Here is a 16,704-nt window from a genome sequence, read left to right on the forward strand (position 1 = left end):
ATTGCGAAAGCCTTGATATCGTGCGACGTGCACCGCGGTCGTCAAAAATTCCACTTATCGCTTTGATCAAAGAGAAAATTGACACGCGGTGGATCGCATGTCCGTCGGCGGTGGTGACTCCGCAAAGCCGTGAAATTATGTCCCGATGTACCAAAGATTTTTGATTTTCCGCAGCCCGCCCGGCCAATGACTTCATCCAAATTTCACGTTTGTTAACGCGACGCACTACGCTCCTGACAAGGCTACAGAGTAAGGGAATCAATCAATTTGGGGTGTAAGAGATCTGAATTTGTCCTCTAGCTTTGTACATATAATTTCACAAGTACTGAACCGCATTTCGGAGTTGCTGCCTGATTTCCCAGCCATCGATCGACCGCGAAACTGAGGAGGGATGTCGGCGAAGCAGCTTATTTGGTCTTGTAGGTCTGCCAGACTAGATTGTGTCATATCGTTAGAGTCGGCTGCGTGGTTAACGGGGCCAGATGGAAGCATACCAGCGATAGCGAAAGGAGCACCGAAGCCAGTGACTAGGGAACATCGTATGTTAGTCTGGACATCAAGATGCCGAGCCTATTGCCGGGGACTCATGGACCACGTACCCATGAAAGCCCAGTAGCGCCAGAAGAAGTGCTTGGTCAGAGGGTTGAAGGGAATGTTGGTGCGAGGACCCTCAGCATAGTGGTAGGGGCTGCCGAGCTGAGCACGAGTGGTGGAGAAGCCACGACGGGCAACAACGTTGGCCATACGGGCGCGGACGACTGAAGAGGCGTACATCTTCGAGTGGTCGAGTCAGTAATTGAGCGAGACGATGAATTGAGCCGTGGAAAAGAATGGTGCATACCTTGAGAGATAGACGTAGTGAGTGAGCAACCGGATTTAGACGGGCGAAGCCAAAAGCCATCGTAAGGTGCGGCTTGGATGGGGATTCAGTCACGTGATATTGAAGAATCACATGAGAGCGGGCTTGCCCGCCGAGCAAAGCAAGTCTCCATCGACACCGCCTGCCTGAAGGGGGGAACGAGTTTCCCAGCGCAAAAAAAAGTCCCAGACCTGCTTCATCTATGCTTTGACTTCTTTGGGTCCGCCGTCATTTTCGACATCAGTGATGGACGAGCTTTTCGACGTCTTTGACGACCAGCCCAAGGCCGGCGCGGCCACGGGTGCGCCCCCGAAGCGTGTCAAAAAAGACAAAAAAGACAAATTGAAGAAGCGTGCTGCTAATGGCGATGTCAAGCAAAACGGCGTTGCGGCAGAAGCCATGGAGGATGTGACCATGTCGGAGGCACCTGGTGCCGATAATGCCTCTCCAGCGCCCACACCCGCGTCGCCTCCTGCCGATAAGGACCAGCCTGAAACAAAGCGTCTTCGACTTGACGAAGCACCGCAACCCGTTGTCGCCGATTCTTTTGAAACCGAACAAGAGCAAGAAATCGCGGCCGCCGCCGGCCTCCAAGGCAGCCCAAATGAGACCTCAATTAAAGTGTCCCACCAAGTGCGCCATCAAGTGGCGATTCCACCAGATTACCCTTACGTTCCTCTTTCGCAACACAAGCAGCCTGAGGAACCAGCGAAGACATGGTCCTTCACACTCGATCCATTTCAGCAACTTGCGGTTAACGCCATCCAGCGCGAGGAGAGTGTGTTGGTATCGGCTCACACTAGTGCCGGAAAAACTGTTGTTGCAGAATATGCAATTGCGCAAAGTCTGAAAAAGAACCAGCGTGTCATTTACACCAGTCCGATCAAGGCTCTGAGTAACCAGAAGTACCGCGAGTTCGCTGCTGAATTTGGCGACGTCGGACTCATGACGGGTGACGTTACCATCAATCCAACAGCCACATGTCTCGTTATGACGACTGAGATCCTTCGCTCCATGTTGTATCGTGGATCGGAAATCATGCGAGAAGTTGGATGGGTCGTTTTCGATGAGATCCACTACATGCGCGATTTAAATCGTGGTGTCGTTTGGGAAGAGACCATCATCCTACTTCCTGACAAGGTTCGATATGTCTTTCTCTCGGCCACAATTCCCAATGCCATGCAATTTGCCGAATGGGTCGTCAAGATGCACAACCAACCTTGTCACGTCGTCTACACAAATTACCGTCCAACCCCACTCCAGCACTACTTCCATCCGGCTGGTGCTGACGGTATTCATCTTGTCGTTGACGAGAACGGCGTCTTCCGCGAAGAGAATTTCCAAAAGGCCATGGGCTCTATCGCAGACAAGAAGGGTGAGGATCCCGCCAATGCTTTGGCGAAGCGGAAGGGCAAAGGGAAAGACAAGTCCATCAACAAGGGTGGGGAGAAAGAACTGTCTGACATTTTCAAAATTGTGAAAATGATCATCATGAAGAAGTTGAACCCAGTTATTGTCTTCAGCTTCAGCAAGAGAGAGTGCGAAAGTGGCGCTTTGCAGTTGAAGAACCTGGCCTTCAATGATGATTCGGAGAAGGAGATGGTGCAAAAGGTTTTCGACAGTGCCATGGAGATGTTGTCGCCAGAGGACCGAATGTTACCTCAGATCAACAATCTCTTGCCTTTGCTCCGCAGAGGTGTTGGTATCCACCACTCCGGTCTTCTTCCTATCCTCAAAGAGACTATCGAGATTCTCTTCCAAGAAGGTCTGATTAAAGTACTGTTTGCCACGGAGACTTTCTCGATTGGTTTGAACATGCCTGCGAAAACTGTGGTCTTTACAAGTGTTCGCAAATTCGACGGTACCAGCCAGCGATGGGTCACTCCATCAGAGTTTATTCAGATGTCAGGACGCGCCGGTCGTAGAGGTCTTGACGATCGAGGCATTGTCATTATGATGGTTGGTGAAGAGATGGACCCTGCGGTAGCCAAGGAGATTGTGCGTGGTGAGCAAGACCGATTGAACTCGGCCTTCCACCTGGGATACAATATGATTCTCAACCTCATGAGAGTTGAAGGCATTTCTCCCGAGTTCATGCTTGAGAGGTGCTTCAAGCAATTCCAAAATACAGGCGACATTGCTTCCTTGGAGGCATCCCTTCGTGAGATGGAGATCAAGAAGACACAAATGGTCATCTCTGACGAGGGCACCATCAGGGAATATTACGACCTCCGTACCCAGCTCGACACCTTTGCCGATGACGTTCGTGCCGTTTTCACTCATCCTGACCACTGCCGCCCATATCTGAAGCCCGGTCGCCTGGTTCAAATCAAGTACCAGGGCCGCGATTTCGGATGGGGCGCCGTCGTCAAAACATCCCAACGAAAACCGGGTAATAATTCCAAAGAGCCGATCGAGCCGCATAAGGAATGGGTTGTCGACGTTCTCTTAAAGATCGCAGAGGGACAATCCGTTGCCACAAAGACTTTCCAAGACCTGCCCTCTGGCATCCACCCAGCTCAACCTGGAGAATCAAGCCGATTTGAGGTGGTTCCCGTTGTACTTTCCTGCATCCACAACATCAGTTCCGCTGCCATCTCCATGCCCAAGGAAATGAAGAGCACCAACTCCAGAAAGAGTGTGGGTGACCATGTGGATGAAGTTCTTCGTCGATTCCCCGATGGCTTACCTTCAATCGATCCCGTAGAGGACATGAAAATCAAGGACGATTCGTTCAAAAAGCTGCTGCGAGTAAGTCTGACTCATTCTCACATATTTCTTGTCTTTTGTATGGCAGGTGTGAATTCTATGAAGATTAACACTCTACTACAGAAAATCGAAGTTCTAGAATCCCGCCTATTGGGAAATCCCCTCCACCATTCCCCTCGACTGCCCGAATTGTATGACCAATACGTGGCTAAAGTTAATCTGACGAATGAGATCAAGTCGACCAAGAAGAAGATTAGCGAGGCGATGTCGATCATGCAATTGGACGAGTTGAAGTGCCGCAAGCGTGTGCTTCGCCGGTTCGGCTTCATCAACGAGGCGGAAGTTGTTCAGCCGAAGGCTCGTGTCGCATGTGAGCTTAGCACTGGTGATGAGCTGATGCTTGCTGAGTTGCTTTTCAACGGCTTCTTCAACAATCTTACCCCCGAGCAGGTGGCAGCTGTGATCAGCGTCTTTGTATTCGAGGAGAAAGTTAAGGAAGCTCCTCCGTTGACCAAAGACGAGCTTGCGAAGCCGCTCAAGGAGATTCAGTCCCAAGCACGAATCATCGCCAAGGTATCCCAGGAGTCAAAAATGGCTGTCAACGAGGACGAATACGTCCAGAGCTTCCACTGGGAGTTGATGGAAGTCGTGTACGATTGGGCACATGGAAAGTCCTTCGCCGAGATTTGGTAAGCTTTTACTACCCGGCAATCGTTTGGGAAACAATATGAACCTAAGCTAACCTTAGTATTTAGCAAAATGACGGACGTCTACGAAGGTAGTCTTATCCGTGTCTTCCGCCGGCTGGAAGAGTGCCTGCGTCAGATGGCGCAGGGTGCCAAGGTAATGGGCAGTGAGGACCTGGAGATCAAGTTCGAAGAGGCGCTGACCAAGGTCCGCCGTGACATTGTGGCCGCTCAGTCCCTCTATCTGTAGATATGATGTTATGGGCGTTATCCTCACTGGTTTATTTTCTGTTTGATTGATGAACGGATTAAAAGCGAAGCATTGTATGAATAAAGATTATTCCCCCTTTTGAGACGTTAGCTCCCAGATCAGTTGACTTTGCATATCTGGTAAAAATGACGGTAAACTGACTCCAACCAGTTACCAAGTTAGTAAGTAACGTTAGTACTAGTAGGTTACCACTAGGTAGTAGGTAGTAGGTAAGTAGGTAGGTAGTTACCTACAACCCACATGATGGGCCTGCAAACAGTGTGACTCTCTTCCAGTGGTCATTGTTCCAAGTCAAGTATTACGCTGTCAGAACTACCTCATTGTATGTAGTCATCTTCGACTGGCTGTCTTCCTCTCTTTTTACCCTCTCGAAGCACCGCCGGGAGGTCGGATTGTTAGGACTGGAATTTTGACTTTCATAGGAGGAAGACCAGAAGTACCTTGCCGCAAGAGCGAAGGCCCCTTTTTATGTCTTATATAAAGAAACATTCTATTATTATTCATTCTTTCCATCGATACCCGACATCAATGAACATTCTTATGTAAGGCCGGAGACTAGGTGATCAGGAAAATTCAGCGCAAAGCTGGAGGTTGCAACTACGGTACCACTACCTCCCAAAAAGTAACGTGGAGGAGTCATTCAAAATCCTGCGCAGCGGGACTGTGTTGCCGCCCGCAACGACCTTTCTTTCTCCACCGCTTCTTAGGCTTCTCTACCCTTCTTTCTCCCCACCTCTGATCCCTGCTAAGGCTTCCCTAATACACCTGGCCCCGACGTCTTTCTCTTCCCTGCGTGGATTTTGTCGTGTGAGCTGCTATACAGAACCTGCAAGTCCAGGTCCCGGTCTCTGATCGCCATCCGGCTGTCAATATGAACAGTCTGGTGGCCACGCCTCCTGTCCCTCCTCACTTCTACGAGAACCCTCGATTCTCGCCTTCTCGTATCAGTACGACCGCCCGCTTCTGCAGCTTTGCCATTAAGCACAAATGACTTCCCTTTCTGCTCCTTCGTATCTGATGCCAATTTGCAATCACAGTGTCGACGCCTTCCTCATCTTACACCAGCCGAAAGCGGAAAGCCGACGACGATAGTACCGATCACGATGGACGCATGTCCGCCTCGCCTACCAACTCACCCGCTTTCACCCCCCGTCAGCTTCCCTCAGTTCGTAACATCAAGCGGTCTCGCCCCAATGTCTCCGGCCGGCCACTCGCTCTACCTCGACTTTTAGAGACTCTTGACACCGATGCGTTGCGGACTGTTGTGCGGACGATGTGTGAACGCCATCCTCAGCTAGCTGATGAGGTCGCCCAGACGTCGCCTCGACCAAGCGTCTCCTCGACTTTACATGTCCTGCGAAATTACCAAGCGGTGCTCCAGTCCTCGTTTCCTCTCGGCGGGAACACCGAGTCCGACTATGCGTATAATCGAGTTCGACAGCCTCTGACAAACCTACTGGAAGCCTTGAGCGATTTCACACCGACCTTCTTGCCGCCCAACGAAACACAGCCATCTGTTTCCCTGAGCTATCTGGACGGGGCCACTGAGATCATACACGCTCTGCCTCGCTGGAGCACGCCGCAAAACAACATTGAACGTGATTCGGCATATGACGAAATTTGCAAAGCCTGGATTTTGGTGATTCGTGAGGCCGCGAAACGGGGCGGCGGTATTCAACTACAATACGGCGGCTGGGATCAAAAGCTGGCAAAACATAATCACAACTCCGATGGGAAAATGCAGGCAGCCGTCAACGAACTCGGACTCAGTCTCGGATGGATGAACGGCCCGGACTCTCCGGCTCATCACGGATCTGGGAACAATGAGATGGGATCGATTCGAGACCAACTTTTGTCTGGAACTTATGGTTTAGGCACACCTGTCAAGGTCGGTCCGTGGTGAACATCCTCCTGAATCACCTTTTCCCGCCGCCAAGTCGCCCTGTCAACATGAGCTTTGCCACTCATCAACCGGATGACTCGCAGCTCTTCGGAAAATTCGCTCAACCTTCCGCAAACCTTTCAACACCAGACGCGCCAAAGCCGCGTCATCCCTAGCTGCATCGAGCCTCAGGCTCCGCCATGGGCTGTTTCGGTGAAAACATTCCGCTCGCACGCTTGCATCAACACCGACGTATGCCATGATCACGAACCTTATTTGCATGACCTATAGAGAATCAATCAGGTCTTCATATGGCGTTTCATGTTATTGTCCTTCATTGCGAATTGGTTAAGACGAAACTTCCTCTTTCTTTACGTGACGTTCGTTCTTTTCTCAGCTTTGGGATACCACTATCGCCCAGCAACCCTTGGCAAGCCAGTCACGGTCAAATCGCTCATTCACGCCTCTCCTGGTCGAGCCATAAAGTCAAAATTGACTACTCTCAGGCAGGAAGGAAGCGGACGAAAGGTACAATCATCAATATGCTCTCTTTATAGTTTCTTTTTGCGCCTCCATTTACGTCTCTGGTCTTCATTTTCTTGATACTTTTTCGTGACACCAACTGTCTTTCGCCCAAACTTTGCTCCACTTTTTCTGTTCAATTTCATTTGTTCATCTTATCTTATCATTTCTTATGGGACGGCGTCTTTTGTTGGCCCTTGTGTCGCTCCTCTAGAGTCTTGTACATCTTTCCAGGTCTGTCCAAATTTTCATTCTTTTTCCTTCTCTCACCACATTCGGTCTTCCATCCCATATTCTGCATGAACTTATTCGGGGGGACTCATTTATCCGATTTTCCCTGGCTACAGTCTTGAACATCTCGAGTAGCAGTAGCTGTTATCAATTCCATCATGTGCCTTCACGCAGGGTTCACTTCCACAACCACTCGAAATATTCTGGTGTTCTAAGGGAACATTTTGCACGCAAGAGTGGCATTGAATGAGCGGTAAGGGAGCTACTACCTCGTAATCGCCGACGAAATACAGTTAGTTGGGATTTATCGGTCCTGTGCATTCGATCGAGAGTGCCGGGATTTTCTTTGGCTTGCGAGCAAAGGGAGGCACCTGTAGCTCCACTGGGTTGACAAAATCAAGTTACGTAGGGTGTTATCTCTGGAAACACCGCTAAAGCCAAATCTAAGTTCACTTATACTAGAGCACGTTTCATGACCCTGAGAAGCCAGCTCGCATCTTCCCAGCCCCCTTGAGCACCAGGCTTTTCAACACCGCTGACAGTCTCCTCATCTGAGTGACTGAGAGACTCTTCCAAATCTTCATCCGTAGAGCCCGACCTTACTGATTTGCCGGAATGAGCACCTGCTTCCCCAACAACATCAGCAGATTCCGCAAATGTGACGTTTGTAGACGTAGCTGCCGAGTCGATGCGATTGGCATCTGCCTTGGCAGTCGCTCCAGGGGCAGGCCACTCGTCCACTCCGAACAGTGTCCATTCGACCAGTCGATCAATCCAGCTGCCCAGCCCAAACCCACGTTCCCGCGTGAGCTGCTGGAGATCAGCCTCGTCAAATTCATCTTCTGAATTCTCAGAAAGCGAATCACATTCAGAATCGAAGTCGTCATCGCCCTGGAAGCGCCCGGGTTCGTCATCTTGGAGGCCTCGCTCTCCCTGCAACGAGGCCATTTCGGCTCGGATCTGCTCGTCTACAAAGTCAGGAACCAGGCCTGAGCCTCTTCCTCGCGGCAGAGGGCTCATAGTCCCGGTTACGTCTGTCGCCGACATGAGCGGTGGCATGGTGGTCATGGTCAACCCGGCCCGACTTCCACGTCGGCTGGTCGCACGGGAGCGCGCTGCGGGTGTGGACGCGCCAGAGCGAGATCTGCGAGACAGGGTTCCTGATTTGGAGCGATGGTGATGACGGTGGGAGTGTGTGCTCGTAGCCTCGTCGACGGACGGCAAGTCCACTAGACTGGTGGAACTCTCGCGCTTAGCTAGCCAGCTTTGGCCCTTCTCTTCGCGAGTGGATGAGGCCAGCGCAATGCCTGCCCGAAGTATCCATTCCGCGTTGGACTTGGCGGACGCGGAATGAGAAGCATCGCTCAATTGGTGTCGCCCATGCGAGCTTTGAGGTTTCTGGTATGCAGACTGGTGATGGTGCAATGGGAGGGCAACGGTCCTGCTGTGGAGGTTCGTGTCACTCAATGGGCCGGTCCGGGTGGAGCTCTTGCTTCGCGCATGGCGGGTACGAGAAGAGCTGCGTGAGTGCGAGAGAATTGGTGGTGTGCTGGGTACTGAGACACTGGAAAGATAAGATGTACGAGGCTGGATTTTGGACTCGGTACTGAAGGGATGGTCGGCTTCATGATCGCGACTTCCATAAGCACTGTTGAAGTAATCTTCAGATTCTACTTCATCGTCAATGGGGAACCGAGGTGTAAGTGGAGCCAGCGAAATATGGTGTAGATTGGGGTGAGAACGTCGGGAAGGAAACCCCCCGCCCGAGCTGGTGAACTGCGAGAGGATATGAGTTAGATCCTTGTGTTCATACGCTTTTTCATTGCGATACACGTGCACTCCTGGAGCAATCACAACTTACATCCATGCTGAATTTGACGAGCAGCAAGAAAGATGAAGAATGAACGAGGTCGGCGAGCCAGGGAAAATGCGGAGTCACCCACACGCGTTAATCGCCGTGTGGGGCGGCATGTGATAGTGCTCGTGCGGCTTCGGCGGTGGTCGGTCATTCAGTCGACGTTTGCTTCGCCATCCATCTCATGAGTACTAATATATCCCAATAGACATGTCACTCATGAGTACATGGGTCTTCCTATCTATGGATGTGACCTCCACCTGGATTCCTCGACAGCCTCAATCCTTCATTCGTGGGAACATGGACTTCAAACATGTCGTGCTGGCCGTAGAAGGAGCCGATCCTATTCTCCTGGATCGAGGAGTTTTAAAAATATGAGACAGCATTACCAAGATGCCTTCACGCCCTAGAACGTGGAAGATGTTTCATTTTATTATGTACAAGATTGCGTCACCTGTTCAGTGCAACCTACAAGAGACTGGACAGAGACTCACGACGCTTGTCGAACCGTGAGCACTCAAGAACTCCGGCACCCTTGAGACGCAGTTCCTCCAGGATATCGTATTCCATGATCCATCTCATTCGGTCAGTCAAGACTTCAGGACTGAATCCTTCGGTCATGCCATTTGGTGAATCTGAGCTAGCCAACTTGCCGGCTTCTTGGCTCGTTTGAGTGACCCGATCTGTGCGTGGTTTCCGCAGGTCTTGGTAGAACTGAAAAGCAGCCTCTATATCCTCACCCGCCCAATGACGGAGAATCATTGCCAGCGCAATACCAGACTCGATAGCCATACATGTGCCTTGCCCTTTAACGCGTTTACCAGTGTCAGTTCCAATGCTGACCGTGAATGAAGTCGGTATCTCGAGACTGACCTTGATGTGGTAATGTGGAATGAGCAGAGTCGCCCAGGAGGATGACGCCTGAAGACCTTTGGCCGTGCTTGACCTGAAACCATTTCATCAATGGGTCTCTCACGTAAAGCGCCTGCTTGAGCATCCGTCCATCAGGAGAAGCCTTTCACAGACCTGCAACAATATGCTGCACCTGGAAGCACCAGTCCTGCACGTGCTCTTGGAAGCTCGATATCTCAGAGCGCGACATCCAGCTTTCTGACTCCCACGAATCAAGCGACTCGGTCATGAATCCAATAATGGCCGCTCGATCCGTCTGGGTCTCTTGATTTCCGATCGGCAACACGAGCACATGCTTCTTGGGGCCACGGAAGTTGACCGTTCTTCGAAGTAATTGCGCCGTTTCGTCAGGCAAGTCTTTATAATCGACAAATCCCCGGTATACCACCTGGCCTGAATACTTTGGCGAATCCACAAATCCCATATATTGGCGTACATTTGACCTAATACCATCACATCCGATGACAATATCTGTATTAGCGACACTTCCGTCCTCGAAGTGGAGGGTATATGGTGCGGAAAGAGCCCCGGCTTCACATTCAATCGACACGAGACGCTTGCCGAGATTGATTTTGGAGCTGGGTACCCGTTCTTTGAGCGCATCTAGTAGATGCGCACGGTGTAAGAGGCGAGCGGGTGGTCGTGAGAATTCGTTGATCTGGGCTAAGTACTCTCCAGTCTTGTACTGACGATACTCCATATAAGAAGGCAGCTGGCGGGACGACCGTCTCATGATTATCTCTTCCAGACCGAAGGCATCGAGAACTCGATTGGCGTTCGAGGTGATGTTGACGCCGGCGCCAACTTCAGCGAATTGGGGTGCCTGCTCATAGAGCTGAACATGTTCAAGGCCGGTATACAGGGCAGCGTTCATAAAGGACATGCCACCAAGACCGCCGCCAATGACCGCAATGTGCTTTTCTGAGAAGCCCATTGTTGAGGTAAGAAGAGGAGGAACTGTGAAAGATCTCGAGTCCAGCGCCGAGTGACTGAGAAGAGAGGGTATACAGGGTGATACAGAAGTTTGGTGCGTGAAACGGTACAATCCTTGAAAATAATGCTCTGGGTTGAGGATCCACTTGAAGTACTCTGTCTCAGTCCTCCATCTATATGGCCAGGATTTACTCTCATATAATAACCTTGGACATCTAGTACTTTCGGATCATGTCCGAGGTAATGGTCCACGGACGTGGGTCGGGTAACCTTGACTCGGCACCAGATGCTTGCCGACAATCTTTTGCCTCCGCATGTATCACCTACGCAATTGGTTATACGGGGACGTTGAATCTTTCTGATATAGCACAGTGCGTGAAATACTCGTCATCCCCTACGTTGCTGCTAGGATCCATTATCACGATGTCTGATTTGATTTAGTTACTTCAAAGTCCAGGGTTACCTTGTACATTGTTCCAATTCTTGATGGCTACTAGTAGATTTCTACAGGTCCATCCATGTGTATCAGGAGTGCATCTCTTGGCTGGTCTTCGATATGAGTGAAGATCGGTAAGGTACCCTCGATGTTCTACACCTGCCCTGTAAAGAAAGATCGCAGGGATGGAATGGATCGAATCGAAAGCCTGGAAAGAGTGGGAGATGGGATGTGATGTAACGCACCCAATCCCGAGTTACACATTCGGCTTATCGTGCCGGCATTTCACTTGTACTACACGTTTATAAAACCTGAGGGGGAAGTTTGCGGTTATTTCCATATAAAGAATTTCCAATATGCTGGGCAAATGTATACGATATATCCCCCGCTATCATAGTTCCAACTGGTATGGGGCCCCAAGTCACGCCCCTCTTTAGCCGCACTCGACCATCCGAAGAGGCGGCAGAGGTCTCCCGTGACAACCTTACTACTTACTTACATGGTTAGGTAGGTAGTATTGCTGCTCATGACTAGACCGCGGCACCTCTTAAAAAGACATAGATTCCTTGTTCTGGTGGTTGAAAGATTGTGAGGGGGTTTTTTTCATTTAGCATTGCCCTATATGCATAAGATTCGAAAGACAGGTTGATATACATTTGCATCCCCGCTAAGCCAGCCCACAATGCTCGAAGAAACCCGTCCACGGGCATCCCATTCGCAAACGAAAAGAAGAAGATTTTGGTCCAGATCGTGCACGGCTCGTCAAAAACCCCGCCTCTTCACTCCACGATCTTACCCTTGTTCACAACAAAGCCTTCCAACGCCGCAATCGCAGCCCAGAGGCGGTTCTCCGCTTCAGGGAACACCAATGAACGAGGGCTATAGAAGACTTCATCACTGACTTCCTCGGGGTGTCGGGGCAGACAGTGCATGAATTTCCAGCTTTCCTTGGCTCCACCTCGCTGGGCAAGCTCAGTGGTAATTTGGAAGCCCTCAAAGGCCTTCATGCGCTTCTTGGCCTCCTCCTCCTGGCCCATGGACACCCAAGTGTCGGTGACCAGGATGTCCGCGTCCTTGACCGCCTCTTCAGGAACGTTGGTTTGGGTCAATTTGCCAGGAGCCGCAACCCCCTCACCCGCCCGCTGAATGATGTCCAGCATCTCGTTGGGGATCTCGTATCCCTTGGGCGTGGCGACCGCCATGTCAACGCCCATCTTGGTGGCACCGATAGCCAGATCAAACAGAACGTTGTTCGCGTCTCCCACCCACGCGATCTTCAGCCCCTCCAAACCGAGACTGGATAGGCCGTGTGCCTTCGGGGTAAAGCTCTCGTAGATGGTGAGGAAGTCGGCGATAATCTGCAGAGGATGGAAGGAGTCACACAGAGCGTTAATCACGGGAACCGAGGAGTGCTTGGCCAGATCAGCCACGTCCGAGTGCTTCGCGACGCGCGCGACAATGCACGAGACCATTGACGAGATGACAACGGAAGTGTCATAGACGGACTCATTGACACCGAGCTGGATGTCGTCCTTGCCCAAGAACATGGGGTGACCCCCCATCTGCACCGTAGCAGCCTCGGTAGACACTCGGGTGCGAGTGCTTCGTTTGTTGAACATCATGGCCACGGTTTTGCCCGACATTGACCCCAACAGGCTCTGTGGGATGGCTCCCGATTTGATGGTTCGTTTGTGCGAAGCAGCATTGCGGACCAGAGTTGCAAATTCCGCAGGTGTTAAGTCGGCAATGGAGAGAAGATGGCGAGGAGCAAAGGGGGATGTAGGAGGCGTGGTTTGGCTCTGGTGAGCAAATCGTCGAAGTCCATTAGCTTGAAGAGTTCGAGTCGTGGAAGAGGTGGAGCCAGCCAATTGAATTACACTTTGGGCGCCATAACGGGTGGCAGCTTTGAGACCGCTCGCCATTGTTAGTCCTGAGCGGAGCGGAGAGAATGAAATGGAATTGATCTAGCGACCGAGGTAAGAAGAAAAGGTGGAACTATGCAAATGGGGTGCACAGTAGTGGGTGACGTGCGAATTGTGAAGAGACGAAAGGATGAGAGGTTGCAGGGGAGGCCGGTGATCGGAGCCCTAATAAATGGGTGGAGGCCGCAATGACTCAACTCTAACTGATGACTCGAAGCTCCTCCACTCAACAACGGAAAGATAGCGAGAGCGCTGATGCTCCACACTTGGTGAATGCATAAGAAACAGTGTGCAGGACTGCAGGCTGGGCGCTCGGCGGCCTGAGGCCCTTATTGCCTGAGGGATCAGGTGTCATCCCCAAACTTCCGGATTCTCCACTTCCCCGTTATCTTCGGCTTATCGTCATCATCATCGCCTCTCCTCCCCTCTTTTCAACACTCACTCTCGATCGACCACGTCTATGTATGGCTTATTAGAGGCTATTGATTAAAGAATTTATTTTTCTCGGTACTCTCTCGCTAGCCATTATGGCTGAAGAGGAGAGCAGGCCACTGCTGGACGGAGAGGAAGTCAGACCCTCCTCCCCCGGGCCCTCCGACACCACCATTCGTCCATCCCAGCCTCGGCGGTCATTCGAGCTATCCTCCGAATCAACACCTTTGCTGCACCGTCACGACGACGATCTCCCCAACTATGGAACTGAAGGGCAAGCGTCAGGATCCGATTTTATAGACGAGGATGTCCCGAAGAAGCGCAGTCAAGTACGATGGCCCACCGTGATATCGCTTACTGTGTTGACCACGGCGGTCTTGGCAATCTTAATCTTTGCCTTCGCCACGCCAGCGATAGTCAAGGAATACGCCCAGCAAGCTGCAGTCTTCAAGCCCACGGCGCTTTCAGTAGACTCCACCACTCCGGATGGTGTTCGAGCCCGAGTTCAAGGCGAGTTCGTCATGGACGCCAGTCGCGTGAAGAAGAAGTCGATGCGCGATATTGGTCGCTTCGTGACCTGGATTGCTCACGAGGCGGAGTCTGGGGAGTCCGACGTGAAAGTTTACATTCCAGAGTATGGCAACATTTTGGTGGGCAACGCCCGCCTGCCTTCCATCAAAGTGAATATACGCAATGGGCATAAGAGTCATGTTGACTTCATGGCCGATTTGACCGCCGGGGATGTCAAAGGTCTACATAATGTCGCTCGTGACTGGATAGATGGAAGGCTGGGAAGCTTAAGCGTACGGGGCAAAGCAACTGTGCATCCGCGCTCAGGCATCATCGGCCTCGGAGCTCAGACCTTGACAGACACTGTCACGTTCAATGGTGCGAGTGCTTCCATACCAACAAGGAAACCGAACTAATTCATCGATAATAGACAGTGACCTTCCTCCTCTTCCCAAAGTGGATGTCACAAAACTGGATGTGCGGGACACCGCTAATGGCGCCTTGGCGGTTGATGTTTCAGCATCAGCGAATATCAAGTCTCCGGTAGCTCTCATGATTCCCGCCCTCGAGTTCTCCATCTTTGTGCCAAATTGCTCGCCTGGCGATCCATATATTCTTGTTGCGGACTCAAGGACTAATGCCATCAATGTCCGTCCGGGTGTCCCGACTGTAATCAGCGCGCAAGGTCTAGTCAAGCAATTGCCTGATGAGTTGACCACCGCCTGTCCAAGCGGCGACGGGTCGCCGCTCGATGTTTTGGTCTCAAACTACATGCAAGGTCGCCCATCCACTATCTACGTCCGGGGTGCAGATTCACCATCAAGCGATACCCCAACGTGGATAGCTGACATACTCCGAAGTGTTACTGTACCGTTACCTTTTGAAGGGGACCCATTGGACGACATGATGAAGAACTTCACCATGTCGGAAACCCGCTTCTCGCTCCCCAACCCGTTCGCCGAACCAGGCTCTCCAGACGCGCAGCCAACGGTCTCTTCGCTTGTCAAGGTACTTATCGGTCTACCAGACCATGTCAACATAACAGTCGACATTCCAAGCGTCCGAGCGCATACAAACGTGTTCTATCACGGCAAGCAATTAGGCACCATGAACCTCGACAAATGGCAGGACGCCAAGTCAACGAGAGTGGAGCTCGAAGATGGGTCCGCAGCCATGCTGGTGGAGTTTTCCATCAAAGATGCGCCGTTACAAGTAAAAGACAATGATTTGCTGGCACAGATTGTGCAGCAAATGCTGTTTGGTAAGAAGGGAGTGATACTGCATGTCACTGCAACCGTAGATGCAAAGGTTGCGACAGGATTGGGCCAGTTTGCCATCCATGGGATCCCTGGGGAAGGCGATGTCCCCGTGAACAGTATGTTTACGCTATCTTTATGAAGTAGAATAGAGTGAAATTGAGCAAGTCATTCTTCCGTGAGACCAACTCGTTGACATCCTCCTAGTTCCAGCGGGACGATCGATCGGACATCTGAACCCGACTGTCGCATCTATGAAACTAGGCGACACGACCAAGACATCGTTGGCCGTAAACGTTCTGGTCAATGTGACAAACCCGACCAATCACTCCGCCACTATCCCCTTTTTCGACGTCAAGATGTTGTATAACAACACAGCTATCGGCCGTCTGATTGTCCAAAACACATCGATTGTGTCAGGCAATAACACCAACATCCCAGTGCAGATGCTATGGGCTCCATTCGATGAGAGCGGGTCTGTTGGCGTCAAAGCTGGACGCAAATTTGTCTCCTCCTATATCTCAGGTGCGCGATCTTTAGTGTTCAGAAGTCGATCCAAATGAGCCATCTCTGACCTGCGTCCAGGTGCCAATATGACGCTACAAATACAGACTCACGAAGGAACATTTCCCACGCTTCCGGGCCTAGGCAAGGCTCTCTCTACCATTCCATTTGACGTACCAGTACCCCATATGTCAATTCCTCGTGCACCCGGTGATGACGGTGATAAAGATGGAAAACCGCCAAAGTTTATCCAAGACGCAACTGTATGTCTATCTCTTCCGTCTTGTTCTGATGATCCGCCAAGTCTCACTGCCTTCCCGCTGCGGCCTGAAAATGATATGATGCATCCTCTACGTTTCGAAGCATAATGCTAATTCCTTCAACGTTTCCTCGTACAAGCTACACTTTTTCTCTTCGACCGTTGAATTCACAGTCTACTCGCCCATGGCAGACACAAGCATCACTGTGACCTCGATGGACTCGACAGCTTTCTACGAAGATGAGCCTCTCGGTCGCATCGAGTACGACGAAGCATTCGATGTCCCCCCTGGCACCTCCCAATCCCCTCGTCTTCCAGTCCAGATTGACCTTGGGGGTGTGGGGTACGACGCTCTACGAAAGGCTCTCGGTCAGCAGCTCCTACTGGATGCTGTGGCCGAGGTCGGGATGCGGGTGAAGAACTATGAAGATGTGGTTCATTACCAGGCGAAGGGGATCGAAGCCAAGGTGAAGATATAAATGTTGAAGATAAAAATAAAGTCTTTTGGTACAGAGACGCGATGGG

At 51.3% G+C, this 16,704-nt stretch overlaps 7 protein-coding genes across 7 annotated transcripts; 3 read left to right on the forward strand and 4 right to left on the reverse strand.

Moving 5' to 3' along the window:
* Window positions 1-407: 407 nt before the first annotated feature.
* On the reverse strand, window positions 408-774 carry N7539_004993 (cytochrome c oxidase VIIc family protein; the record flags this gene model as incomplete). Its single annotated transcript, XM_056934595.1, has 3 exons — window positions 408-433; window positions 495-527; window positions 600-774. 3 exons carry the CDS (start codon window positions 772-774, stop codon window positions 408-410), a joined length of 234 nt encoding a protein of 77 aa, XP_056789789.1.
* Window positions 775-1,105: 331 nt separating this feature from the next.
* On the forward strand, window positions 1,106-4,504 carry N7539_004994 (ATP-dependent RNA helicase MTR4; the record flags this gene model as incomplete). The annotated part of the gene is made up of 3 exons (XM_056934596.1): window positions 1,106-3,610; window positions 3,692-4,257; window positions 4,324-4,504. 3 exons carry the CDS (start codon window positions 1,106-1,108, stop codon window positions 4,502-4,504), a joined length of 3,252 nt encoding a protein of 1,083 aa, XP_056789790.1.
* An 892-nt stretch (window positions 4,505-5,396) lies between these two features.
* N7539_004995 (cut8/STS1 family protein) lies at window positions 5,397-6,428 on the forward strand (the record flags this gene model as incomplete). Its single annotated transcript, XM_056934597.1, has 2 exons — window positions 5,397-5,472; window positions 5,563-6,428. The coding sequence occupies 2 exons, from the start codon at window positions 5,397-5,399 to the stop codon at window positions 6,426-6,428; spliced, it is 942 nt and encodes a 313-aa protein (XP_056789791.1).
* A 1,185-nt stretch (window positions 6,429-7,613) lies between these two features.
* N7539_004996 (DUF3984 domain-containing protein) lies at window positions 7,614-9,027 on the reverse strand (the record flags this gene model as incomplete). Its single annotated transcript, XM_056934598.1, has 2 exons — window positions 7,614-8,936; window positions 9,022-9,027. The coding sequence occupies 2 exons, from the start codon at window positions 9,025-9,027 to the stop codon at window positions 7,614-7,616; spliced, it is 1,329 nt and encodes a 442-aa protein (XP_056789792.1).
* Window positions 9,028-9,510: 483 nt separating this feature from the next.
* N7539_004997 (uncharacterized protein) lies at window positions 9,511-10,861 on the reverse strand (the record flags this gene model as incomplete). The annotated part of the gene is made up of 2 exons (XM_056934599.1): window positions 9,511-9,961; window positions 10,038-10,861. Coding segments are annotated over 2 exons (1,275 nt in total), but the record flags the coding sequence as incomplete, so codon positions are not given.
* Window positions 10,862-12,075: 1,214 nt separating this feature from the next.
* argB (ornithine carbamoyltransferase) lies at window positions 12,076-13,218 on the reverse strand (the record flags this gene model as incomplete). The annotated part of the gene is made up of 1 exon (XM_056934600.1): window positions 12,076-13,218. One exon carries the CDS (start codon window positions 13,216-13,218, stop codon window positions 12,076-12,078), a length of 1,143 nt encoding a protein of 380 aa, XP_056789794.1.
* Window positions 13,219-13,745: 527 nt separating this feature from the next.
* On the forward strand, window positions 13,746-16,658 carry N7539_004999 (uncharacterized protein; the record flags this gene model as incomplete). Its single annotated transcript, XM_056934601.1, has 5 exons — window positions 13,746-14,538; window positions 14,591-15,535; window positions 15,624-15,941; window positions 16,002-16,183; window positions 16,284-16,658. The coding sequence occupies 5 exons, from the start codon at window positions 13,746-13,748 to the stop codon at window positions 16,656-16,658; spliced, it is 2,613 nt and encodes an 870-aa protein (XP_056789795.1).
* Window positions 16,659-16,704: the final 46 nt, after the last annotated feature.

This window comes from Penicillium diatomitis (genome assembly GCF_028827545.1).
Source record: "Penicillium diatomitis strain IBT 30728 chromosome Unknown utg000005l_segment0_segment0, whole genome shotgun sequence".
Classification (NCBI taxonomy): Eukaryota; Fungi; Ascomycota; class Eurotiomycetes; order Eurotiales; family Aspergillaceae; genus Penicillium; species Penicillium diatomitis.